At 44.6% G+C, this 27880-nt stretch overlaps 1 protein-coding gene across 17 annotated transcripts in view; it reads right to left on the reverse strand.

The window, feature by feature from the left end:
• EIF4G3 (eukaryotic translation initiation factor 4 gamma 3) overlaps nucleotides 1–27880 on the reverse strand; it is a 441067-nt gene that overhangs the window by 73147 nt on the left and 340040 nt on the right. For 11 of the 17 annotated variants that reach the window (XM_073316601.2, XM_073316590.2, XM_073316588.2 and 8 more), the window contains 7 exons: nucleotides 27034–27147; nucleotides 16218–16388; nucleotides 14510–14707; nucleotides 12178–12324; nucleotides 11468–11704; nucleotides 4362–4466; nucleotides 331–463 (listed from right to left, as the gene is read on the reverse strand). In XM_073316601.2, the coding sequence (XP_073172702.1) occupies nucleotides 331–463; nucleotides 4362–4466; nucleotides 11468–11704; nucleotides 12178–12324; nucleotides 14510–14707; nucleotides 16218–16388; nucleotides 27034–27147 (1105 nt within the window). The remainder of the gene's footprint in view (nucleotides 1–330; nucleotides 464–4361; nucleotides 4467–11467; nucleotides 11705–12177; nucleotides 12325–14509; nucleotides 14708–16217; nucleotides 16389–27033; nucleotides 27148–27880) is intronic. The other 6 variants (XM_073316594.2, XM_078849307.1, XM_073316593.2 and 3 more) reach the window with 2 other exon arrangements.

A 27880-nucleotide genomic window follows, 5' to 3' on the forward strand; every position in this document is an offset into this window, starting at 1 on the left:
TCGTGAGCTATAGCTCACGAAAGCTTATGCTCAAATAAATTGGTTAGTCTCTAAGGTGCCACTAGTACTCCTTTTCTTTTTGTCAACAGTGTTAGCTATCTCATCAGTGATCACTGTAGCAGGAGAAACCAGCTTCTCTGGGAGGGTGGATGGTGCTTGATACTGTAGAGGGATGTTGGAGAAAGTATCCTCAGATTTTTCTCCTCTTCCAATCTCATTCATGTCCATGACAGATATTCCTTAACAGATTTGTGCCTTTTTTATGAGATTCTGAACAGTGGGCAGTGGGTGCCCACAGTGAAATGAGAGCTAATTTGTGTGGTTCTTTACCTGGTCTTCTCTTCTCTTTGGTCATGAGTTGCTGGACCTTTCTCTGCTCTTCTTGCTCTTCAATTTTTGCTTCTTTATGAATCTGCTCAATAGTCTTGGGGCCTTGATCTGCTCTCCGGGATACCCAGTTGCACTGTATAAGGAGGTACATAAGAACCAAAAATGAGTTCTGTGGTATTTACAGAGAAGCCTAGTAAATGTGATATCATGGACATGATGAGAGTAAGGTTGTAAAAGTGGCATACACAGTTCAATAGCTAGCTTCCCAGTAATCCTCTCACCCTTAGGATATGTTTACACTGCAATCAGATACCAAATGCTGGCCCGTGGCCTAGGCTGCGCGGCTGTTTAATTGCGATGAAGACAATCTGACTCAGGGTGAAACCCAAACTCTGGGACCCTATCACCTCGCAGGGTCCCCCTAGTGCCTGGGCTCCAGCCTGAGCCCAAACGTCTACACTGCAATTAAACAGCCCTGTGAGCCCAAATCAGCTGGCACAGGCCAGCCATGGGTTTTTAATTGCAGAGTAGACATACCCTTAAGGATTATGTCTACATTTACAGCAGCATGTGGAATACAAGCACAATGTGTAGCTACATGCTGCAGTGAAAGGCTCAAAAAGCTCTCCACTGCCAGAGCCTTTTACTGCAATGAGGAAAGGCTCTGGCAGGGGGAAGTCAGCTGAGAGCTGCCAGATCCTTTTCCTGATACCAGAGTCTTTCTCCCGTGCCTCAGCCTTTCACTTTGTGGGAAAAGGCTGTGGCAGCAGGGAGGCAGCAGGACACTGCACTGCTAAAAATAACACTGCAGATGCGGGAGGCACTGCTTGGGCATGTAGCTAGCCCATGTATGGTATATATCCTGGGGCTTCAGTAATGTAGGGCACTCTCTTCTTCTCTACACACCTAAGCTGTGCCTCACTGTCTACACTGCTATTTACTTCTGTACTAGCTGGGCGTGCACGGTCTGTACTCTATATGTCACTGTTAGTGTCTTTAGAGTACATGTATCTTTAAATTAGAAGGACCACCAGTGAAAAGGATGCTGTGGAGCTGGGTCACCTAACCCGTACCCCATTTCTAGCCTCAGACTTACAATAGTAGAATGTATATATAATGCAAATATATATCATTGAATTTGGCTTCTGTAACAAGGATCCACCTTCATAAAAGAACATGACTGACATAACATGCAAGGCTGCTTTAACCACTTGTGCTATAAAAGTCTTCAGATCATTATCTTTTCTATCCTATGCAGCATAACTTAATACCAACTTAATAGGAAAGAGATGTCTTTGAGGGGAAGTTGCTGTTACTCCAAATAGGTTACATAATTTCAGTGTTTGCCAGCATGTTTCTTCCACCTCTGGAAAGACAATGAAAACAACAACTGATCCAAAAGAGCAGTAATAGGGTGTATTTTTGCAGAAAACTGTGATTTGCCAGTTAATCCAAGACTCAATATATACTAATGTGAGACAGTTTACTTGGTCCCGAATCAACAGGGGCTGGAATAACTTGCTTTGAGAAACACTACCCCACACTATAAAAGAATCTAATATGGGCCAAATAAGAACTCTTTGGGAAAAGAAGTGGAACCTTTATGCACAAGAAAAACTTAGGTGACTGATGCTGTCACTAGACCCCATACTGTACAGATTCATGTACCCAAAAACACAAAGGATCCAAATATACCATGGTTGTTTCTTGACCTGGCTACAACCGCTTTTACAATTTTCAGTGTAGATGACCTCAATTATACTATGTAACGGCGTTAAAGCCCGGGTTATGTATTAAGCTTTAGTCTGGCTACATTTTTAGATTTGTTTACATTTTTAGTTTAGATTGGACTCATCTTCACTAACTTTCAGACAAGTTTGGAACCAGTTATTGATATGGCTGGCTCTAAAGGTAATTTGTGTCCACACACAATATGGTTAATAAGTACATCCTCACTATAAGGCCCTTCCTTATTATGAACCTTTGGGTATAACAAACCCGGTCCCTGGATCCCAACTACAGTAAGTACTCTATTGTAAAATAACCAACAATTTTTATCCAGCGTCACACGTTGAGCCCAAGGGCAGAAACTAAGGAGTAGGCCCCTATCCCATCTCCCCCTGCCAAGGGCTGAAGCCGGAGCCCCAGTGCGCAGGGCTGAAGCCTGGAGCCCCAAACCCGCCACACAGGGCTGACAGCCTGGAGCCCCAACCCCACTGCTGTGAATGGCTGACAGCTCGGAGCCCCAGCCATGCAGGGCAGACAGCTCGAAGCCCCAACCCCAGCCATGCAGGGCAGACGGCCCAAAGCTGCAGCCCCAGTCATGCGGGGAAGACGGCCCGAAGCCCCAACCCCACTGCTGTGCATGGCTAACAGCCCGGAGCCCCAACCCCACTGCCGTGCGTGGCTGACAGCTCGGAGCCCCAGCCCCAGCCACGTGTGGCTGCCCATGCAGGGCAGACGGGCCGGAGCCCCAGCCCCAGCCGCGCAGGGCAGACGGGCCGGAGCCCCAGCCTCAGCCGCGCAGGGCAGACGGGCCGGAGCCCCAGCCCCAGCCGCGCAGGGCAGACGGGCCGGAGCCCCAGCCCCAGCCGCGCAGGGCAGACGGGCCGGAGCCCCAGCCCCAGCCGCGCAGGGCAGACGGGCCGGAGCCCCAGCCCCAGCCGCGCAGGGCAGACGGGCCGGAGCCCCAGCCCCAGCCGCGCAGGGCAGACGGGCCGGAGCCCCAGCCCCAGCCGTGCAGGGCAGACGGGCCGGAGCCCCAGCCTCAGCCATGCAGGGCAGATGCCCGGAGCCCCAGCCATGCAGGGCAGACGGGCCGGAGCCCCAGCCCCAGCCCCAGCCCCAGCCCCAGCCGTGCAGGGCAGACGCCCGAAGCCCCAGCCCCAGCCATGCAGGGCAGACGCCCGAAGCCCCAGCCCCAGCCCCAGCCATGCAGGGCAGACGCCCGAAGCCCCAGCCCCAGCCATGCAGGGCAGACGCCCGAAGCCCCAGCCCCAGCCTCAGCCGCGCAGGGCAGACGCCCGAAGCCCCAGCCCCAGCCATGCAGGGCAGATGCCCGAAGCCCCAGCCCCAGCCATGCTGGGCAGACGCCCGAAGCCCCAGCCCCAGCCATGCAGGGCAGATGCCTGAAGCCCCAGCCCCAGCCATGCAGGGCAGATGCCTGAAGCCCCAGCCGCCTGGGACTCACAGCCCAGGTCTCAGCCCCTCTGCCCATTTTTTTTTTTATTGTCCTTTCGCTATAACGAACCCCTGGCTACAATGAACAAAAGGCTTGGATCCCAACAGGTTCGTTATAGCGAGGGTGTACTGTAATCAACTAGTAATCACAGTAGCTAACCATATTATCATTCTTGCTTGCAGTACAGGCTGAGACTCGTAACTTCCTGTAACAAACTGAGCAACCTTTTTTCCTTGATGTATAGAGGGCTTCTGAACACCCTTGTGTAACCAGACTGGCTAGTCATCTCAAACCTCTGTATGTTAAGAGCACCCCAGAGTGCTGCTGGTGTGGCAATGTGCTCATGTTCTCTGGGCACTCTGTCTTCAGTTCCAGCACTTTGAGACAGCTACCCAGAATGCATTTACACATATATGGTTAAGCAGAGCACTAAGAATAGACACGCAACAAATGATACAAGTTTATATTGTTTATAAAAAAACCCCAAACCTACTTTGGACAAAAGCTGAGCTGTATTTGTTGTAATCGGGTTGGTAAGTGTTTCAAAAACTCATTACAAACACATGCCTGTATTTGCAGTGTAGACAGGTCCTAAGTGTCCTAAACATGTGAAGCAATTAATCTGTCCACCAAACACTAATCTCTTAGCCCTCAATAAAGTGGGGGTGTGGGGGTGAGAGTACTTCTTACCTTTCAAATGACCGGACATCTGGGATGAGCAAAAAGGGTACATATTTTCCTTTCATCATTCCTACTACTGTAATCAATAATTATTACTCTCATTTGAGGGATATTCCATTACAGTAGTGCCAATGACCGTGCTCTTTTACTTACTTCAGTGGGTACATACCAGCCTTAGGTCTATTACATCCTGAAGCATGAACCGAATCCTGGAGGACGTTTTTCTCTCTTTCACAATCTTCTCCATTTGATTAAAATACTGGTCCATACGGGGCTATAAAAAAAAGACACAAATGCCATCAACTCTCAGAAGAACAACGGAATGCAACTTTACCTGGGCAATCAATTTTGTCCCAGAGTAGTCTACTGATCATTGCTGCAAGGCACGGTATGATTGATTCAGGGATCTAGATTTGCTCTGTGTGAAAATGTGCATCAGGTCATGCACACTTTCATGCATGTACTGGACTTATGTGTGTATGGCCCAAAGCATGCTTACATGATGGCAGGGGAATGACAATGGGATTCTACAGATCCCTGCCTAATTCACTGCAAACTTTCAATATATTTTGACTACATAGATAAGTTGCCACATCTATATACACAATATCCTTTCAGTCAGTTACGTTCTCATTACAAATAGTGCTATCATTTACTGACAAGAAGCGTGTTTTTTCCCCAAAAGCTCATACATTTGGCCACATTAAAATCAATTTTCACTAGGACACTGAAGGGCACTTCTATTTATCAAGGGCTTGCCAAACTCTCAAATTTCAACCACCAGTCATTTTGGAGCTAGAAATGTTATAAAAAAAGAAGTTGCAAGATTTTTTGTTAATAACCAAAAAGTTTAATTTTTTCAGTCCTCTCATTCAAAAACCGTGGAACCCTTTTCCTTCCAACTTTTTTTTAAAAAATTAACTCTTGGGCATGGGCCAATCCCGGAAAATGTCATCCTTAAAGGTGAAAGTTTCAGAAAGCAATGAGTGATGGAAAACAGATACTTAAACAGGAAATTCTCCAGCAACTTTAATTGTAACTATTGCTAGCATTTCAGCTACAATGAAAATGCTTAATAAAATGTTCCCGCTATTATTAGAAAGTAAATATAAGGGGTCAAATTCAACCCTGGTGTTGTAATTCTAATGAAGTTAATGAATTTGGCAGAAAGAGTATTAACATAAATAAGCAATAAGAATAGAAAAAACAATACACTAAGTGTTAGGGGGCTTATTCCTTCACCCACTTACTTCCCTGGTCCTTCTCGCATGAACAGAGAGCAACAATACCTGAAGTCCGAAGGTGCAAACAATTTGATGTTTATTGGGGTGAACTTCCAGCAAGCATGATTCCAGTTTCCTTCCTTAGTGTCCCTCTTCCCAGCTCTGACACCACAGAACCTTACCTGTGGCCCTGTTCCCATTCCTGCCCTTAGCTAAACATGATTCCAATTTCCTCACCCCCATTCCCTGTTCCCACTCCCCCCCCCCCACACACACACTCACTTCCTGATTGACTGCAGACTATATAGTAAAACTTGAGTTCTGCTTAGCTATACCTTAACCAATCATTCCACTAAAATTAAACCAACCAATCCCAACATGATTATTTAACCAATTATATCCCACCACCTCAATTAGTTCACACCCAGCAAAATTAACTATACAGCAGACAGAAACAATCACAGAACCAGACAGAGATCATGCAGGCAAACAATAGGGAAATGGGGACTACAGTGATAGAACAAACACAGAAATGAGGATTTCACATCCTAGCTATTGATAAGTGAGTTCTTGCCAGACAGGATGCTATCAAACTAAGTTTCCTTTTACATCTTCTAAGCACTTCCCTTTCTCTGGAGGCGATAGGCATTATCAGGACAGGATTGTATTCCTAACAGCCCAATAGCACCTTCTTTCAATGTGACTAGGTTTCAGTGTGAGGATGTGACCGTTCGCTTCCCAGCTTATGGCTGCCTCTGCTGCTTAGCCAAAGTCCTTAGCCTAAGAACAGGGCCTCAGACTGTCACAGTAGGAGAAGACTCTTACACCGGCAGATGGTGATTTTGATACTTTCTTTTATACCTCTATAACTAGCCAAGTGATAAGAATACACCTAAATTCTTAGAGTATAGGCCTTTACAGACAGGCCTGAATATCTATATCCTAACAGTAAGTACAGCCTACGAGCCCGCTCCTGATCCTAGGAAGCGAGGGTCTGTCTACACTACAATCAGAGGTGTGATTGCAGCACATGTAGACAGACATAAGCTAGCTTTACTCTAGATGTCTTGGGTACCAATAACAGTGAAGCCACGGTGGAACAGGGTAGTCACCTGAGTACATTACAAGGATCACTGGTGGACTTGTACTTGGGTGGCTAGCCCAGACTGCTGCAGCTTCACTGCTAATGGTACCCAAACCCAAGCCAGCAAGGTAAAAGCTAGCTCGGGTATGTTTATATGTGCTACAATCACGCCTCCAGTTGCGGTGTAAGTCATACCCTTAGTGACAGAACTCTTACCGACATCAATGGTGCAGGATTGAAGCCTTGAGTGATGCAGCTAGTGTGTAGATACTGAGAAGGGGAGGAATTGAGGGAAAGTACAGTTACTTACCCTATAGTAATTGAGGTTGTTCAAGATGTTGTAGTCAATGTGGATTCCATGTGCATGAGACCAGATTTCTTTTAATAGCTGTGTCTGCCAGGGCCGCACATATATCCTGTGCCTCCTTGTACTCCCATAGAGGGGTCATGGCCCTCCCTCAGTTCCTTTGCAATTCAAAGCCCATTTAGCTGAGGACTCTGAAAAGCGGGGATGAAGGGTGAGTCATGGGATTCACACTGACTACAACATCTCAAAGAGCCACAGTTACTGTTTGGTAAGTAATTGTACTTTCTTCTTCTAATAAGAATATAGCAGTAGGGATATATTACCGACCACCTGACCAGGATGGTTATAGTGACTGTGAAATGCTCGGGGAGATTAGAGAGGCTATTCAAATTAAAAACTCAGTAATAATAATAATGGGGGATTTCAACTATCCCCATATTGACTGAATACATGTCATCTTGGGATGGGATGCAGAGATAACGTTTCTTGACACCTTAAACGACTGCTTCTTGGAGCCGCTAGTCCTGAAACTCACAAGAGGAGAGGCAATTCTTGATTTAGGCCTAAGTGGAGCACAGGATCTGGTCCAAGAGGTGAATATAGCTGGACCCCTTGGTAATAGTGACCATAATATAATTAAATTTAACATCCCTGTGGCAGGGAAAACACCACAGCAGCCCAACACTGTAGCATTTAATTTCAGAAAGGGGGACTAAACAAAAATAAGGAGGTTAGTGAAACAGAAATTAAAGGTACGGCACCAAAAGTGAAATCCCTGCAAGCTGCATGGAAACTCTTTAAAGACTGCATAACAGAGGCTCAACTTAAATGTCCACCCCAAATTAAAAAACATAGTAAGAGAACCAAAAAAGTGCCACCGTGGCTGAACAACAAAGTAAAAGAAGCAGTGAGAGGTAAAAAGGCTTCCTTTTCAAAAGTGAGGAAAATAGAAAGGAACATAAACTCTGGCAGATGAGGCATAAAAATATCATTAGGACAGCCAAAAATGAATTTGAAGAACAATGAGCCAAAGACACCAAAAGTAACAGCAAATTTTTTGTTAAGTACATCAGAAGCAGGAAGCTGCTAAACAACCAGTGGGGCCCCTGGACGATGGAGACGCTAAAGGAGCACTCAAATGAGAAAAGGCCATTGCAGTCCTGGTGACTAATCACTGTTTAGTTTATCTATTTGTTCTGGTGACAAATCAGTGTTTAGTTTATCAATTTGTTCCAAAACCTCCTCTAATGACACCTCAATCTGGGGCAGTTCCTCAGATTTGTCACCTAAAAAGAATGGCTCAGGTTTGGGAATCTCCCATCTGCCAGAGTTTATGTTCCTTTCTATTTTCCTCACTTTTGAAAAGGAAGCCTTTTTGCCTCTCACTGCTTCTTTTACTTTGTTGTTCAGCCACAGTGGCACTTTTTTGGTTCTCTTACTATGTTTTTTAATTTGGGGTGGACATTTAAGTTGAGCCTCTATTATGGTGTCTTTAAAGAGTTTCCATGCAGCTTGCAGGGATTTCACTTTTGGTGCCGTACCTTTAATTTCTGTTTCACTAACCTCCTTATTTTTGTTTAGTCCCCCTTTCTGAAATTAAATGCTACAGTGTTGGGCTGCTGTGGTGTTTTCCCTGCCACAGGGATGTTAAATTTAATTATATTATGGTCACTATTACCAAGGGGTCCAGCTATATTCACCTCTTGGACCAGATCCTGTGCTCCACTTAGGCCTAAATCAAGAATTGCCTCTCCTCTTGTGGGTTCCAGGACTAGCGGCTCCAAGAAGCAGTCATTTAAGGTGTCAAGAAACGTTATCTCTGCATCCCATCCCAAGATGACATGTATTCAGTCAATATGGAGATAGCTGAAATCCCCATTATTATTATAGAATTTTTAATCCGAATAGCCTCTCTAATCTCCCCGAGCATTTCACAGTCACTATGACCATCCTGGTCAGGTGGTCGGTAATATATCTCTACCGCTATATTCTTATTATTAGAGCATGGAATTACTATCCACAGAGATTCTATGGTACAGTTTGATTGATTTAAGATTTTTACTTCATTTGATTCATTTCTTTCACATATAGTACCACTCCTGCACCAGCATGACCTATTCTGTCCTTCCGATATACTTTGTACCCTGGTATTACTGTGTCCCATTGATTATCCTCATTCCGCCACATTTCAATATCCTCATTTAATATGAGGCACTCTAGTTCACCCATCTTATTATTTAGACTCCTAGCATCGGTATATAAGCACTTCCCATCCTTCCTGAATCAGCTCCCCCTTTCCCAAAAGTTTCCCCAGTTCCTAATAAATCTAAACCCCTCCTCACTACACCATCATCTTATCCACGCACTGAGACCTTGCAGTTCTGCCTGTCTAACTGGGCCTGCGCATGGAACTGGAAGAATTTCAGAGACGATTACCATGGAGGTCCTGAACTTCAATCTCTTATCTAGCAGCCTAAATTAGGTCTTCAGGACCTCTCTCCTATCCTTTCCTATATCTCTGGTATCAACATGTACCATGACCACCGGCTCCCCCACAGCACTACACATAAGTGTATCTAGATGTCTTGAGACATCCGCAACCTTCACAACAGGCAGGCAAGTCACCATGCGGTTCTCCCGGTCATCGCAAACCCAGCTCTCTATGTTTCTAATGATCGAATCACCATTACTAATACCTGTCTCTTCTTAATAACTGGACTTCCCTCCCTGGGAGAGGTATCCTCAGTGTGAGAGGATACCACAACATGATCTGGAAGAAGGGTCTCAACTATGGGATCGTTTCCCTCTGCCCCAGTTGGATGTTCTCCTTCCATGAGATTTCCATCCTCCTCAAGAGCACAGAGGCTGTCAGACCAGAGGTGGGACTGTTCTATTGTGTCCTGGAAAGTCTCTGTCTTCCTTAGCTCCTCCAGTTCAGCCACTCTGGTCTCCAAAGCCCGTACATGGTCTCTGAGGGCCAGGAGCTCCTTGCACCAAATGCACCCATAGGGCAGGTAATCATACATGCTGCATTGAGTGCAATAAATTGGATAGCCCCCACTCTGTTGCTGGACTTCTCTTTTAACTCCTGAAGCTCATTCCTTTGTTGTTCTTTGATTTTTTACCCAGGTATTTTTGGCTTTAACTTTAAAGAATGTTAAGTGTATCTAGCTCCCCTCACACTCCTCCCTCTCAAAACTCCTCTGTTAGCCACTCCTGTTTGCTAGCTCCTCTGGTCGCTTAGGAGCAGGCATTTTAAAGCCCGGGTCTCCCTGAGCAGCCCTGACCCTGGTTAAGGCTTGATGGGTGCTAAAGGGCTTAGAGATCAAAGCCTCGTTAAGAAGCTCTCAGCCTTGCCTAGCAGGCCACTAGGCTCAGCCCACGGTCCCCCAAACAATCCATCGAGGGATCATTGTAAGGATCAGGATTGGTTTCCATTGTGATCCCTGCAATCCACCAAGCTGCAAGGAAACTCCCTTCTAAGAGCAGCTGAAAACAATTAGCTCAGTTTCCAGAGTTGTGTCTGATTGAGATCTGGCAGACAAATCTGAATACGTCTTCATCCCTTGCCTGGCTTGTGTGAAATAGAAGCAGATGATTAATGCCAATGGGATTGAGTTAATCTAACGTTTAATGCACTAAACTACACTTACATCTACTGGAAAAATAGGGGAAGGACAATGTAGCAGTGCAGTGTGAAACATCTGCCTCAGGGGGGAGGGATAGCTCAGTGGTTTGAGCATTGGCCTGATAAACCCAGGGTTGTGAGTTCAATCCTTGAGGGGGCCATTTAGGGATCGGGGCTAAAATTGGGGATTGGTCCTGCTTCAAGCAGGGGTTTGGACTAGATGACCTCCAGAGGTCCTTTCCAACCCTGATATTCTATGATTCTATGATCACACTACAGGTTGTGATCACAACATAACACAAGGTGAATTTTCAGAGAAGACAATACAATCAGAAGACTTGTCTAAGCCTGGTTTCAGAGTAACAGCCGTGTTAGTCAGTATTTGCAAAAAGAAAAGGAGTACTTGTGGCACCTTAGAGACTAACAAATTTATTTGAGCATAAGCTTTCGTGAGCTACAGCCGATGAAGTGCGCTGTAGCTCACGAAAGCTTATGCTCAAATAAATTTGTTAGTCTCTAAGGTGCCACAAATGCTCCTTTTCTTTTTGTCTAAGCCTGTGATTGCTTTGATAATGAGGAAGTTTAGGTCAGTCAATGTGCCTTGCAGATGTTACCATGAACAATTCATTTGAAGATGTATTTCCATATGTAACACAATCCCCAAGGAGCAAAGAAACCGGAATACATTTTAAGGCTTTGGGGACTGCGGTTGACAGATTAAGATTCCATGTGTAAAAGGAAGATATTATGTATGTCAAATACTTTTCAGGTTGTGTAGCTGGGTGAATTACTTGGAAACAGCTAAACAGCAAAAGGAATTAAAATATTTCAGCTAGTGCTTAATGTAGCCAACAGTACATAATATATTGGAAAGGGGTGGGAAGGCAATGTGACAGGGTGGGGATGAAACATTCTCAGCATCTGATTTAATAGAACATGACAGAAATTCCTAGAGAAAACAACGGCAATGGAAAGTACTGAGCCCCCACTTTTGCATCCCTGTTCAGCCACTGTCACTCAGTCCTTTCTTTACCTTTGCTTTCTCAAAGTCCAAGTCCTTGCCGATGGTGGTGAGCAGGCGGCAAAGGCACTCCAGGGATTCTTCATCATGGTTCTTAAGCAGCTTCACCACACAGTCATGCATGATGGCCTCTGTCAGCATTTTAAGTTTGAAGAGTTCACCAATGAATTTGATGTTTCCGATGGATCTCCGTCGAGCCTTGTCCTTGGCCTCCTCCAGCTCCTCATGGAGTCGCGTCTTCTCCTCTTGCTGTAGAACAGAAAGGGGAATTCTAGAAAGCATGCAAATGGAAACCACACAGTAGCACATGCTTCTGAAAAGCTAGAGTTACTGCTGTTCACATTCCCAACCTCTTACTCCCCAAACTATGAAACATATAATCATAAGGGCTTCAGTTAATGCAAATAGCCTTTTTATGAAACCCAACCACAGCAACATAGGAAATCAAAATTTTCCAAAGCATCCACAGCAGTCGTATGATTTAGTTGGGGATTGGTCCTGCTTTGAGCAGGGGGTTGGACTAGATGACCTCCTGAGGTCTCTTCCAACCCTGATAGTCTATGATTCAGTCCTTCAAGATTGCCCTGGCTGGGATGATTTAGTTGGGGTTGGTCCTGCTTTGAGCAAGGGGTTGGACTAGATGACCTCCTGAGGTCTCCTTCAGCTCTAGTCTTCTATGATTGGACTATCAAAGATCACTGAGATTTTATGAAGAAACTCACAGTGGTAGAAGCTTCAAGTTCTTTTTGCTTCTTCTCAAAGACATCATCATCGGCTTTGTCTTTTTCAAATTCCTTCTGGCAACGATTCAGTAGCAACTTGCGGAAATTTACTGTGCTCCCAGGCTTGTCTGCCATAGGTACTTTCAGCTGTATCCAGTGGAAGAAAAACACAGGGAAAAGCACAATTAAACCTTGCCATACAAAGGATCTCAGCTATGCACTCTCAGTTACATTTTATTACATATTTTATAAACAGTAATAGCAGAGATTGCAAGGCTACTACAGTTAAGCATCTTGCCAGTGTTCTCATTAGACAACCATGTTTTTGATTAGACAATCATCTTGCCAGTGTTTTTCATTAGACAACCATCTTGCCAGTGTTTTCATTAGACAACAAAATTCAGATATGAAAATTTTCTCCATACTAAACCTTGTCTGACAACATCTTAGCGTAGAAGTAGATTATGGTTTCCCTACAAAGAATCCTGTTTATGATTCATGATTTTTTAAAAATAAGAACATTTTAAAATACAGATTTGTATTATGCGTTTCAGATTCCAGAGCTATGCCACAACAATATATATTATTGTTAATAAACATTCACAGAGCACTCTGTATGTATTGCCTATGTAACAGTACGTACACCATAGCTAAATCTTATCAGGTCCATGATTTGCAGGGTTCATTTCAGAAATGTGCCACTCTGGGGCAGTGCTCTACCAATGACAAAAACAGGGATCAACACTTGGAAAAATAAGGGTCATTCCCCAAATGTTACGGGTAAATGTTTCTTACCTTAAGATTGGTGATTCGGCCCTCCCCTATCTCGCCTGAAACTTTCTGATGCCTGAAATGGCTTTTCTGGAGGCAGTGCTTCTTGTCTGTGAGTGACAAGAGGTGCTATTTCTGGTAGGATTAGTTCTCTCCATCACTACCTCTTCTTCTCTGTTTTCCCTCCTCTTCTCTACTTCTACCCCTCTTTTCTCCACCCTCAATCTCCATTTTTCCTTTCATTTTTAAAGTACCTATTGTGTTAGATATCGTAACAGGTCTAATGACTGACACTAGTAGGGTGACTGATGTCTAACATAAGGAAAATCTCACTTTTACTGCCAATAGCATGGCCAGCAATCCTCGACTGTATTATTTGTCATGGTGCACCATTAGGATAAAAATCACTCAAGTTCTATGTAGAATTGGAATTATCTGGCCAGGGCACAATCCTGTGGCCTGAAATGAACTCTGGATCTGATGAGGTCAATTCCAAAAAGGCATTAAATTCTATCATAAATCAGTAATAGTTCTTTAATCTGCATGTCCATTTCAAGATGGCATTTGCACCATTCTGTTACTGAATCACTACTGGAGTGGTTATGAAGTATCACATTGATGAACTGTGTACCTGTTTTCATGACAGTCACTGCAGTAATGAGTCAGGATACCTACTTTTTAGTTTAAAATGTGCCTCGATACAGATTTACACGATACACATCAAAGCCTTCTCTCTATCAAATAAATAAACAGCTTTAAAAAGTTTGTGTAAATATGCTTTTACATAATACATCATAAACACTGCAAAAAGCCACTATAAGTGTAACTGAGAACACAGTTGGGACTACAAAACCATGAGGCTCAAGATAAAAAAAAGTGGATTGATTGTCAGAGCCCAGGGTCAGTTTGTGGGGCTGGAATGTAGAAATTGCCTCAGCTTTCTACTCGCAAACTGAACAAATTTGCTCTGGAAATCAGTGACACAACTTGAATCTGGAATCCTGTTTTTATGGAAAAAGAAAAGGAGTACTTGTGGCACCTTAGAGACTAACCAATTTATTTGAGCATAAGCTTTCGTGAGCTACAGCTCACTTCATCGGAAGTGAGCTGTAGCTCACGAAAGCTTATGCTCAAATAAATTGGTTAGTCTCTAAGGTGCCACAAGTACTCCTTTTCTTTTTGCGAATACAGACTAACACGGCTGTTACTCTGAAACCTGTTTTTATGGAGCTACTTTTAGGACTGAACTGCAATTTAATCACCAAATTTTCAAAGGTGCTCAGCACCCAATAGCTACAAATCTGGACCTCAGTTTAACATCACTCCTAGTCAATTTCACTCTGGGTTTTCTGGGTGCATGTGTGGCCAATATATACATGTAAACACAATTTTGTAATATAAGATTTTCTCAGCTACACTAAGAAGTTCAATAAAAATACTAAAGGGTATAATTCTGCCCTGGATGTGTTTACATAATTCCCATTTTAGTCCATGGGAATGATGTCCAGCAAGGGGAGAACTTACCCACAGGAAACTCCTGATTGACTTTTGCCACTCTTACCGTTACAAGACATCTACACATATTTGCATAAGCCACAGAGAAGCTGGGCTCATCGATGGCTTTCTCAAAGACCAGGTCAATGACTCCTTTTAGCCTCTCTTCTGTGTCTACAGTCAGGTCTGTTACTTGCTTCATTAGCTGATTGAACATCTGTGGTGTCAATTTGTTTAAGATACTTCGTACCTTGCGGAACAACTCCTAAACATGTCAGTAAAAACAACAATAAGTGCAGAGCACAAACACAGCAAGATTATAGGAGGTGATCTGAATAATAAACTGGTATGCATTTTAAAGGTGAACAGAAAAACTTTTAAAAGGAGTTTTTAAGATGCCAAGTCACTAACAGAATGTATGTCCAGAACTGATCAGACATACATACCGTGAAACCCCCAGACAAGTCCTTAAACACAGTCCTATCTACTCCGCATCAAAATTGTATTAATTATTACTCACAAACAGAGGTTTCCTATTATTGGAATTGCAATCTGCAGTGCTTTGAAACTATGAGTGATTTTCACTGTACTTGACAATTAATAGAATTTCACTATATCCCCATTCCAGTGGAGGCAGGCTCCACTGTACATTTTATAACAAAATACTTGAAAGTCAGTTCTGCCGCCACTTACCCACAAGATGGATTTTGTGGATCTCTCCTGTAACAGTTGATAACTTCACCTGTATCTAAAGGACCAGGAAGTGCAGGAACATGCACCTCTCTCAGTTTTCTAAGGTAAAAAGCTTTTCAGTTCACCTTTAATATTAACTCATCTATGGATTAACAGCAATAGAAGAAGAGGGGCAACCCTTTCTAAAGTGTCTATGTGATTCAGAAGTAACATAGGCAGTTAGGAACCAAAGTCTCATTGACTTTTAGTGACACAGGCTCCTAAATGCCTAAGTCACTTTTGAAAATAGGACTTGGGCACTTGAAATTTTTTTTATCTGGAATAACTTCAGAAGCAGTCATTTATGTTCTATAGTTAAGTTTAACTTGAAGAAGCTTTGTTTTTTTTTATCAATAGAGGTAACAAGCTTTTACTATATTTACTCTAAGACAGATAATTTTATATTCATTTGGTCAAGTTTGTATTTGTCAACTGGAACAAAATTCCACTGTACTCCAAAAATATTCCGCTGTGGTTATCCCATGAAAGAGCATGAAAGAGCGGAGGGAGAGAAACCTACAGAGAAAGTCTGAGATACAGCAGTGTGGGCATGGGCGGGTCTTTGCTAAAGGGAAATCTACAGAAGAATCTTAGTGCCGCTCAGGCTCAGTACAGAAATACATTCTACAATGGGATGAAAAGGAAGTTCTGTGCTACACTGAAAGTTGGAGGTTGTTTATTTTTAAGGGGAAGGCAGAAATATTCAAGTAAAATAGTTGCATAAAAATAATCTTGGTAGAGAGGTAGTAGGTTGTCTGGTATTCCCTGTCTTCACTCTCTTTATATATGAAGTGACCCAATTTTAACTCTGAATAAGAGTAAAACAAAAAAATAAAGTCAGATCTGAACTGTGACTCAAACTGGACAGCAGTGCTGCTAGGGTTATTGTCCAGACAAGAGTATCACAGCAGCAAGAAGAAACTACCATCGTTCCAGTGTTAATAGAATGAAATGTTAGTGTCTATTGAGGATTCAATTAACTGTGTGTAAGACCACTCCAGAAGTTCACTGGCATTCACAAAGTGTGTTGAGACTGTTCTCACCTGGGTTTTTATATTTTCTGGGTCCTCAGCCTGGCTGTCTCTTTTCAGGCTTGGCTTCCAGGCATTTTCTGCTTTCTTCAGGTGGACATCTTCTTTCACACATACAGTGATGATCTTCCTGGGCTCCCTCCTCTGGCTTTGCTGTGATCTTCTTGGTCCAACATTCAACAACTAGGACAAAAAAATTCTTTATTATATCCCCTTTAATACTCACGGCTCACAATACATGCTCCAGTACTCAAGTAATAGCTGTGGGTGACAATACAATCAATCAACAGTTCACCCTGCTACTGTTATGAATTCCTCTCAGACAGTAAACTGGTCTAGCTTCCAGCTTGGTATCTGCGCAATGCAGATTAAAGGGACAAATAGAAGACACTCTTCCCTCTGTCAGCCATCATCACAACTGAAATAGGATGGCTGCTACCTATCAATCAGAACCTCTTCAATCCCACCACACTGCTTAAGCTCTGTGGAACTGATTCCCAGCCCTGGTCTACACTACGAGTTTAGGTCGAATTTAGCAGCGTTAGATCGATTTAATCCTGCACCCATCCACACAACAAAGCCATTTTTGTCTACTTAATGGGCTCTTAAAATTGATTTCTGTACTCCTCCCCGTCGAGGGGATTACGCTGAAATCGACATAGCCAGGTCGAATTTGGGGTAGTGGGGATGCAATTAGATGGTTATTGGCCTCCGGGAGCTATCCCAGAGTGCTCCATTGTGACCACTCTGGACAGCACTCTCAACTCGGATGCACTGGCCACGTAGACAGGAAAAGCCCAGCAAACTTTTGAATTTCATTTCCTTTTTGGCCTCCGTGGCAAGCTGATCAGCACAAGTGACTGTGCAGATATCATCAGCAGAGGTGACCATGGAGTCGCAGAATCGCAAAAGAGCTGTATAGGGAGACGAATCCGTGCTATCAGAACTCCGTTCCAAAAGACGAAATGCCAAAATATTTGCAAAAATCTCCAAGGGCATGAAGGACAGAGGCTATAACAGGGACCCGCAGCAGTGCCGCGTGAAACTTAGGGAGCTCAGGCAAACCTAACAAAAAAACAAAGAGGCAAACGCCCACTCGGGGTCAGATCCCCAGACATGCCGCTTCCCTTCTCCTGCAAGGGAGTCTCACGCAACAGGGATGAGGATTCTGGGGACAAGGAAGATGATGAGGAGGGGGAGGTTGAAGATAGCACATACCAGGCAAGTGGAGAAGCCGTTCTCCCAGACAGCCAGGAACTGTTTATCACCCTGGAGCCAATACCCTCCCAACCTGGGCTCCCAGGCCTTGAAGGCGGAGAAGGCACCTCTGGTGAGTGTACCTTTGTAAATATAATACATGGTTTAAAAGCAAGCGTGTTTAATGATTAATTTGCCCTGAAGACTTGGGATTCATTCGCAGTCAATACAGCTACTGGAAAAGTCTGTTAACGTGTCTGGGGATGGAGCGGAAATCCTCCAAGGATATCTCAATGAAGCTCTCCTGGAGGTACTCCCAAAGCCTTTGCAAAAGGTTTCTGGGGAGGGCAGCCTTATTGCGTCCTCCATGGTAGGACACTTTACCACGCCAGGCCAGTAGCACATAGTTTTGAATCACTGCATAAGAAAGCATGGCAGCATGCGGTCCCGGTGTTTCAAGCAACATCCATTCTTTATCTCTCTGTGTTATCCTAGGAGAGTGATATCATTCATGGTCACCTGGTTGAAACAGAGGAATTTTATTAAGGGGACATTCAGAGATGGCTGTTCCTGCTGGGCTGTTTGCCTGTGGCTGAAAAGAAATCATCTCCGCTGTAAGCCATGCAGTGGGGCAAGGGGTGAAGCCATCACCCCAGAGAATTGGGTACGGGGGGGGGGAGGTATAGTTGGGTTTGTGCTGCACGTTAACCTGAAAACGTCAGCTCCTCCTTTTAAATGGCCTTAAATGGCCTTTTAAATGGTCTTTTTCAATTTTACTCTCCCTTTTTTCCCTCCAGCAGCTGCAAATGTTTCAACGCTGCCACTAGCATCTCTGTCCCAGAGGCTAGTGCAGATAAGAAGGCAAAAAACACGCACTCGCGATGAAATGGTCTCTGAGCTCATGCAGTCCTCCTGCACTGAAAGAGCCTAGCAGAATGCATGGAGGCAGACAATGTCAGAGTCCAGGAAAGCACAAAATGAACGCGAGGAAAGGAGGGACACGCAAGAGGATAGATGGCTGGAGCAACAGGAGAGGTGGCGGCAGCGTGATGAGATGAGGCAGGATGCAATGCTGAGGCTACTGGAGGATCAAACTGATATGCTCCAGCATATGGTTGAGGTGCAGCAAAGGCACAGACTGTTACTGCAGCCCTTGTGTAATCAACCGCCCTCCTCCCCAAGTTCCATAGCCTCCTCACCCAGAAGCCCAAGAGCGTGGGGAGGGAGGGGGCGCGCGAGCAGCTCCGGGCACCCAACCACTCCACCCCAGAGGACTGCCCAAGCAACAGAAGGCTGGCATTCAATAAGTTTTGAAGTGCAGTGTGGCCTTGTCCTTCCCTCCTCCCTCCCCTGCCCCTAGGCTACCGTGGCAGTTATCCCCCATTTGTGTGACGAATTAATAAAGAATGGATGAATTTGAAACAACAATGACTTTATTGCCTCTGCAAGTGGTGATCAAAGGGGGGCGGGGAGGGTGCTTGGCTTACAGGGAAGTAGAGTGAACCAAGGGGGCAGGTTTTCATCAAGGAGAAACAAACAGAACGGTCACGCTGTAGCCTGGTCAGCCAGGAAACTGGTTTTCAAAGCTTCTCTGATGCGCAGTATGCCCTGGTGTGCTCTTCTAATTGCCCTGGTGTCTGACTGCGTGTAATCAGCAGCCAGGCGATTTGCCTCAACTTCGCACCCCGCCACGTACATTTCCCCCCTTACTCTCACAGATATTGTGGAGTGCACAGCAAGCAGTAATAACAGTGGGAATATTGGTTTCGCTGAGGTCTAACCGAGTCAGTAAACTGTGCCAGCGCGCTTTTAAATGTCCAAATGCACATTCTACCACCATTATGACAGGTTTCAGAGTAGCAGCTGTGTTAGTCTGTCTTCACAAAAAGAAAAGGAGGACTTGTGGCACCTTACAGACTAACCAATTTATTTGAGCATGAGCTTTCGTGAGCTACAGCTCTGATGAAGTGAGCTGTAGCTCACGAAAGCTTATGCTCAAATAAATTGGTTAGTCTCTAAGGTGCCACAAGTACTTCTTTTCTTTCTACCACCATTCTGCACTTGCTCAGCCTATAGTTTGAACAGCTCCTGACTACTGTCCAGGGTGCTTGTGTATGGATTCATGAGCCATGGCATTAAGGGGTAGGCTGGGTCCCCAAGGATAACTATAGGCATTTCAACATCCCCAATGGTTGTTTTCTGGTCTGGAAAGTAAGTCCCTTGCTGCATCTGTTCATACAGACCAGAGTTCCTGAAGATGCGAGCGTCATGTACTTTTCCCGGCCATCCCATGTTGATGTTGGTGAAACGTCCCTTGTGATCCACCAGTGCTTGCAGCACCACTGAAAAGTACCCCTTTCGGTTTATGTACTGGCTGCCTTAGTGCTCCAGTCCCAAGATAGGGATATGCGTTCCGTCTATCGCCCCATCACAGTTAGGGAATCCCATTGCAGCAAAGCCATCCACTATGACCTGCACATTTCTCAGAGTCACTACCGTTGATAGCAGCAGCTCAGTGATTGCGTTGGCTACTTGGATCACAGAAGCCCCCACAGTAGATTTGCCCACTCCAAATTGATTCCCAACTGACCAGTAGCTGTTTGGTGTTGCAAGCTTCCAGAGGGCTATCGCCACTTGCTTGTGAACTGTGAGGGCTGCTCTCATCTTGGTATTCTTGCGCTTCAGGGCAGGGGAAAGCAAGTCACAAAGTTCCATGAAAGTTCCCTTATGTATGCGAAAGTTTCGCAGCCACTGGGAATCATCCCAGACCTGCAACACTATGCAGTCCCGGGCCCAGAATCGTTTGCAGACTGGTTTCCCGGGCCCAGAATCGGCGTTCCATGGCATGAGCCTGCCCCATTATCACTAGGATGGCCAAATTGCCGTGGCCCGTGCTTTGAAAGAAGTCTGTGTCCATGTCCTCATCGGTCTTGTCACCACGTTGCCATCACCTCCTCGCCTGCTTATGCAGGTTCTGGTTCTGCATAAACTGCATGATAATGCGTGAGGTGTTTACAACGTTCATAACTGCTGCGGTGATTTGAGCGGGCTCCATGCTTGCCGTGGTATGGCGTCTGCAGGAGAGCTGAGTTGCAGGGGAAGCAGTGGTTGGAATACCAGTTGTGAAGACCTACCGCACCGTCTGCTACCAGGACACAACAGCTGAGTGGGCTGCACGCTTGGCGTGGTATGGCGAGACAAGAGCAGCCGAGCAGAGTTGCAGCGGAAGCGGTGGATGATGACGGTCATATGGAGGACCTGTGAGGTGGATTTATAGCACAAGGAGAGCAGAGTGGCAGTGGAAGTGGTCGTTCGATGATGATGGTTTGCAGCCCTACTGCACCATCTGCTGAAAGCAGTATGGCACCAGCACGGAAAAAAAGGTGCAAAATGATTGTCTGCCGTTGCTTTCACAGAGGGAGGGGCGACTGATGACATGTACCCAAAACCACCCTCGACAATGTTTTTGCCCCATCAGGTATTGGGAGCTCAACCCAGAATTCCAATGGGCGGTGGAGACTGTGGGAACTGTGGGATAGCTACCCACAGTGCAACGCTCTGAAAGTCGACACTAGCCTCGGTACTGTGGACACACTCCACTGACTTAATGCGCTTAGTGGGGACACACACAATCGACCGTATAAAATCGCTTTCTAAAAAATCGACTTCTATAAATTCCTCCTAATTTCGTAGTGTAAACATACCCCCAGTGTCCAACGGGAAGTTTTGAAAAATAGAGACTATTAAGATAGGAGGTCACAGTAAAAGCATGTTTTAGGACTAAGCAGAATCTTCCTGTCTATTTTAAACATGTAAGCTCAGGCTAGTAAATTATGTTTTTGGTAAAACTATTAGCCTATTACTGACGTTTCAACTGAATTTGGTTTTAAACAACAAAGCTATTTTTGAATTGCACATAGAAAGGAGGGGTCAATTCCCCTGAGGCTGAGTAATTCAAAACTGGTATGATTCAAATTTTCTCTAAACTTCACTGCTGGAGGAATGTAAATTTTTCTTTTGAATGATGGCACTTACCACCTCCCACAAAGTAGGCAGAGTGGGACAGTTTAGCCTATTCAAAACCACACATGAAGAATGCTGACGGTACAGTAGAGAAAGATCATTTGTATTGGCAAAAGGGTATAACACACACGCCGCGCCAGAGTGACCTTTGGTCTCTGGTTTAAACACTAAATGTACTGAATAGTGCACTAACTTGTATATCTCTGAGTGTGCTTGATATGTTTGTCAACAAACAGTTCTTTAATGCTTGTTAACAAAACATATTTGACATCTTTTCTGTGCTGTATACAACTTTTACACACAATTTTGGACACTTCAAAAGCCAGTCTCTGTTTGACTAAGTGATTAATCCACATTGTTGAAGCAAAATCATCTGAGATATTCAAATGGCTAAACTGATTACATGAAAAAAATGCTTGTGGGCTGATGCCCTGCATGCCAAGTTTCAGCCTAAAACACATTTTTGCCAGAGTTAGACAACCCCTGAGTATAGGTGCTTATAATAGGAATGTTAAACATTTCACTTTGACAGCATAAATGCTTGCTGCTGATAAAAGAACATCACAACATACTAATGGTCACTACTGGAGTTTAGTTTGGCTTTCATTAAGTGATAATGCCAATGGAATGAAATGTTGTCACAGGATAATGATCTCAAGCACTTACATCCTTCATAGAATCATAGAATATCAGGGTTAGAAGGGACCTCAGGAGGTCATCTAGTCCAACCCCCTGCTCAAAAGCAGGACCCATACCCAATTAAATCATCCCAGCCAGAGCTTTGTCAAGCCTGACCTTAAAAACTTCTAAGGAAGGAGATTCCACCACCTCCCTAGGTAACGCATTCCAGTGTTTCACCACCCTCCTAGTGAAAAAGTTTTTCCTAATATCCAACCTAAATCTCCCCCACTGCAACTTGAGACCATTACTCCTTGTCCTGTCCTCTTCCACCACTAAGAATAGTCTAGAACCATCCTCTCTGGAACTACCTCTCAGGTAGTTGAAAGCAGCTATCAAATCCCTCCTCATTCTTCTCTTCTGCAGACTAAACAATCCCAGTTCCCTCAGCCTCTCCTCATAACTCATATGTTCCAGACCCCTAATCATTCTTGTTGCCCTTCGCTGGACTCTCTCCAATTTATCCACATCCTTCTTGTAGTGTGGGGCCCAAAACTGGACACAGTACTCCAGATGAGGCCTCACCAATGTCGAATAGAGGGGGACGATCACGTCCCTCGATCTGCTCACTATGCCCCTACTTATACATTCCAAAATGCCACTGGCCTTCTTGGCAACAAGGACACACTGCTGGCTCATATCCAGCTTCTCGTCCACTGTCACCCCTAGGTCCTTTTCCACAGAACTGCTGCCTAGCCATTCGGTCCCTAGTCTGTAGCTGTGCATTGGGTTCTTCCGTCCTAAGTGCAGGACCCTGCACTTATCCTTATTGAACCTCATCAGATTTCTTTTGGCCCAATCCTCCAATTTGTCTAGGTCCCTCTGTATCCTATCCCTGCCCTCCAGCGTATCTACCACTCCTCCCAGTTTAGTATCATCCGCAAATTTGCTGAGAGTGCAATCCACACCATCCTCCAGATCATTTATGAAGATATTGAACAAAACCGGCCCCAGGACCGACACCTGGGGCACTCCACTTGACACCGGCTGCCAACTAGACATGGAACCATTGATCACTACCCGTTGAGCCCAACAATCTAGCCAACTTTCTACCCACCTTATAGTGCATTCATCCAGCCCATACTTCCTTAACTTGCTGACAAGGCAAGCCATGACAAAACACTGAAAGAGTTATGTGGTAAAGAGGGTTTGTGTACCAACCTACTAGCCTTTCACGTATGAAGACACTTTCAAATCTAATTGCAAGACACGTATAAACGAATCTAACAGTCTCATCCTAGTTCCCATTTGTGCACACCATAAAAGCCACATAATTGCACAAGTAAATCCATATCACTGACAAGATTAGCAGATCCGTATTACAGTGTATTGGCAGACAACTGTGTGGAAATTTATACAGCACTTGCTTGCACTATGCCTTGTTGAAATCCATGCCATCAGTCACTTCAGTTCCATGACTACTGAAAATTCACTCACCATTTTCATTCAAAACATGCTCGCTCTGGTTTGATGCTGGTGTGATATAACAAAATCTGCTTGGAGCCCGATCAGTTTATAACCAATATTACAAAGTACCTATTCCAGGCTCTAAGTGCCTTTGCAAATGTACAACCACATAAGACAGAAACTTTCCTTCATACTAAAACCAGAAAACAGCCACCTACACACAAAATCAAACCCAAACACTATCTGCTTCAGCCATAAACACCAGCCCATATCATGCCTCATCCTTTTGAAAAAACTAAGGCTTGGTCTACACGCGGTATAACCATGTTGCTCAGGGGTGTGGATTTTATGTCAGTATAACTTCGTCACTCAGGAGTGTAGAAAATACATATCCTTGAGCGACGGAGTTCTAAATCCTTGGCCCCTGGAGTAGAGAGCGCTATGTTGATGAGAGGACTTCTCCTGTCGACACAGCTACTGCCTCTCAGGGAGGTGGAGTACCTTCCCTGTTGGCGTAGGTAGCATCTTCAGTAAGCACTACAGTGGCTCTGCTGCAGCACTGTAAATGTAGAAAAGCCTTAAGTAAAGAAAACAGTTTGCAGAGTGCCCTGAAAGTAAACAGATTTGGGCCTCTTGCTAAATTGAGGGCCCTCCATGGAAAACAGCTTGCCAGAAGCCCCCTCTCTTTTACACCAACTGGGTTTCAGCTTGAGGGACCCTTCATTAACTGCAGCTGTGCCAGTAAAGCATGGGGAGAGAGGTATCAAATAGGCAAGTACCAAAACATTTAGGGTTTATAGACACCTACAGTAACTCCTCGCTTAATGTAGTTATGTTCCTGAAAAATGCTACATTAAGCAAAACAATGTTAAGCAAATCCAATTTCCCCATAAGAATTAATGTAAATAGGAGGGGTTAGGTTCCAGGGAATTTTTTTTTTGCCAGACAAAAGACTATACACACACAGAGAGTATAAGTTTTAAACAAACAATTTAATACTGTACACAGCAATGATGATTGTGAAGCTTAGTTGAGGTGGTAGAGTCAGAGGGTGGGATATTTCCCAGGGGATGCCTTACTGCTAAATGATGAACTAGCACTCAGCTGAGCCCTCAAGGGTTAACACATTCTTATTGATGTAGCCTCACACTCTACAAGGCAGCATGAATGGGGGGAGGGGAGACCGCGTGGCAGAGAGAGACAGAGACATACACCATGTATGTGTGTGAGAAAGAGAGAGACAGACACAGACCGTGTGTGTGTGTGTGAGAGAGACACACACACACACCATGTGTGTGAGAGATAGATGCACATTGCCCCTTTCAGTACGCTGACCCCATGCTAAGTAAACTGCCTTTTTAAGTATATCAGCAAGTTGAGACAGCAGCTGCTGCCAGCAAGTTCCCTCCATCCTGAGCTCTGGCGTGTTCCCGCCTGCTCTGTGGAGAAGGGGTACAGGAGCGTGGGACAGAAGCGGGGGGAGAGGGACACCCTGACATTAGCACTTCTCTTCCCCCCCTTCTGCACAGCAAGCAGGAGGCTCCCGGGAGCAGCTCCAAGGCAGAGGGCAGGAGCAGCAGAGGGCAGTGGGGGGAGGGACAGCCGAACTGCCTGGCAATTGATAGCCTGATGGGCAGCTGCCGCACAGGGAACTTAGGGGAGCTGATAGTGGGGCTACTGGTCCACCCTGGTTCAAGCTTGCACCAGCTCCAACGGGCTGCTCTTTCTGCAAGCAGCGGACAAAGCAGGCGGCTGCCAAACATTATAAGGGAGCACTGTGCAACTTTAAATGAGCATGTTCTCTAATAGATCAGCAACGTAACAATGAAACAATGTTAACCGCGACAACATTAAGTGAGGAGTTACTGTACTGAAATATAAGAACATGTCAAGTCAATGCATTTGTTATTAAAGCAGGTTACATTAATCCTAGGGCAGTGATTTATTTCTGTTATATTAAATGGCTGAGGTAGAATTCATTATTTCGCCTAATGGGCATTGGTGCCACAGTGGCAAATGTTGACTAGACCAGTGCAGTCTTTTTGAAACCGGTTTGGTTTACAGACCTTCAATACATCAAAGCAGCTAATCCAGAAAAGTAGTTTTTTTAAAAGAATAATATCTATATTTATGAATAAACTGATTTCAAATTGGCTGAATATTTGTGGTTGGCTTTTAAAATACCTATCAGTGAACAGTAGTCTGTTTGGAATGATTTATATTAAAAATAATATATTATAAGCTTTTTGCAGCAGGAACTGAATATTGGTCTGTGTTTGTGGTGCCTAACACAATGGGGGCCTGGCCCCTGCCTGGGGCTCCTCATTGCTACCACTATTACCACTACTAAATTACTACTACTATTAGTAATCATTAATTATATAGCACCTTCAATAATAATGCTATCACTTTACACTTCTATAACACCTTCCATCCAAGGATCTCAAAAGTGTCTAACGAACTCACCACGCACCCTCCTTACAGCTGGGGAAAACTCTAAAGGACTTGTCAGGTGAGTCAGAAGCACAGCAGGGAACTCATGAATAGTAAAATGGGTCCCTAGTGTTTTCTTTCTGGTTTAGATTCCCTTCTTAGAATATCATCAAACTAATCCAAATCCCTCAGAAACATCCAGGAAACCAAAGAAGGCTAACTGCTCCTCTTTATGCTCATCTGGGTACATTTTTCTCTTCGTACACAAGTAGGCCTTATTTGTTTCTATATTTTTCAGTTTTCATCTGTACCATAAATATCTCTCTTGGTTCTATTTTGAGTAACTCTGAATTATCCCTCCATGTTGTTTTGTTTGAAATTTGCTATTTCTGAAATGACAGACAGAAAGCCAAAAGAAGCAAAGAAAGAACGTTGTCATGTGTTGAAAGCTTATTAACTCTGAGCTGCTTGACATCATTTTGAGAGTAGGGATTAGGTGGTGGGCTTCAGTGGTTTATGGGCGTGGCATGTGTAAAAGTGAAATGACGAGAGTGGACATATAATGCCAAAACAGATGTTGGTGCATTTTACAAGAGGATAACATTTGATTTTTCTAGGCTGAAATCCCTCTTATCCTACAATGAATAATATTATAGGATAGCAGGTTTGTTAAATACTGTTACCTTTAAAACCTACCCTAAAAATGCACAGTAAGAAACTACTCTTTACAGGCATAAATGTAAAATGTATGTTATGTGCTGAATGCTCCAAATGAACGGGGTAAGCAGGACTTACCTTGTCTCCCCCTTTCCACAGGTCTGCAAAGTGCACACCCCTCGCAGATCCCGCTCAGGCCAACGTCCCAGCATGCCCTCTACTGGTGATGTCCCACCCACCACTGAAGAGACTGCCTAGAGGGGTACAATGCAAGTCTTGTTTCGTTTTTTTTTGTTTTTTACAGTATTGCATCTTTTTGTAAAGTTTTCTGTTAATTTTATTCTCTGTAAACAATACAATTATGAAAAAGAAAACTTTACAGAAAGGTGCAAAAACTGGGGTGGGGATGGGGAGAAGGAGGGATTTGTCTTACCCCTATCGGCAGGTTCCTCAATGGTGGGTGAGATGAGACCAACAGAGGGCATGCTGGGGTGCCACACCGAGCCACAGAAGGCAATCCGGGGTTGTTCTGCACTTTGCAGGCCTGCTGAAAGAGAAAGAGCCATGTTTAAATTACTAAAATGTTGAGTGTCTACTTTACTGTTTGAGACATTCAGCACATAGAATCATAGAATATCAGGGTTGGAAGGGACCCCAGAAGGTCATCTAGTCCAACCCCCTGCTCAAAGCAGGACCAATTCCCAGTTAAATCATCCCAGCCAGGGCTTTGTCAAGCCTGACCTTAAAAACCTCTAAGGAAGGAGATTCTACCACCTCCCTCGGTAACGCATTCCAGTGTTTCACTACCCTCTTAGTGAAAAAGTTTTTCCTAATATCCAATCTAAACCTCCCCCACTGCAACTTGAGACCATTACTCCTCGTTCTGTCATCTGCTACCATTGAGAACAGTCTAGAGCCATCCTCTTTGGAACCCCCTTTCAGGTAGTTGAAAGCAGCTACCAAATCCCCCCTCATTCTTCTCTTCTGCAGGCTAAACAAGCCCAGCTCCCTCAGCCTCTCCTCATAACTCATGTGTTCCAGTCCCCTAATCATTTTTGTTGCCCTTCGCTGGACTCTCTCCAATTTATCCACATCCTTCTTGAAGTGTGGGGCCCAAAACTGGACACAGTACTCCAGATGAGGCCTCACCAATGTCGAATAGAGGGGAACGATCACATCCCTCGATCTGCTCGCTATGCCCCTTCTTATACATCCCAAAATGCCATTGGCCTTCTTGGCAACAAGGGCACACTGCTGACTCATATCCAGCTTCTCATCCA

This window comes from Lepidochelys kempii, chromosome 18, assembly GCF_965140285.1.
Source record: "Lepidochelys kempii isolate rLepKem1 chromosome 18, rLepKem1.hap1, whole genome shotgun sequence".
Lineage (NCBI taxonomy): Eukaryota > Metazoa > Chordata > Testudines > Cheloniidae > Lepidochelys > Lepidochelys kempii.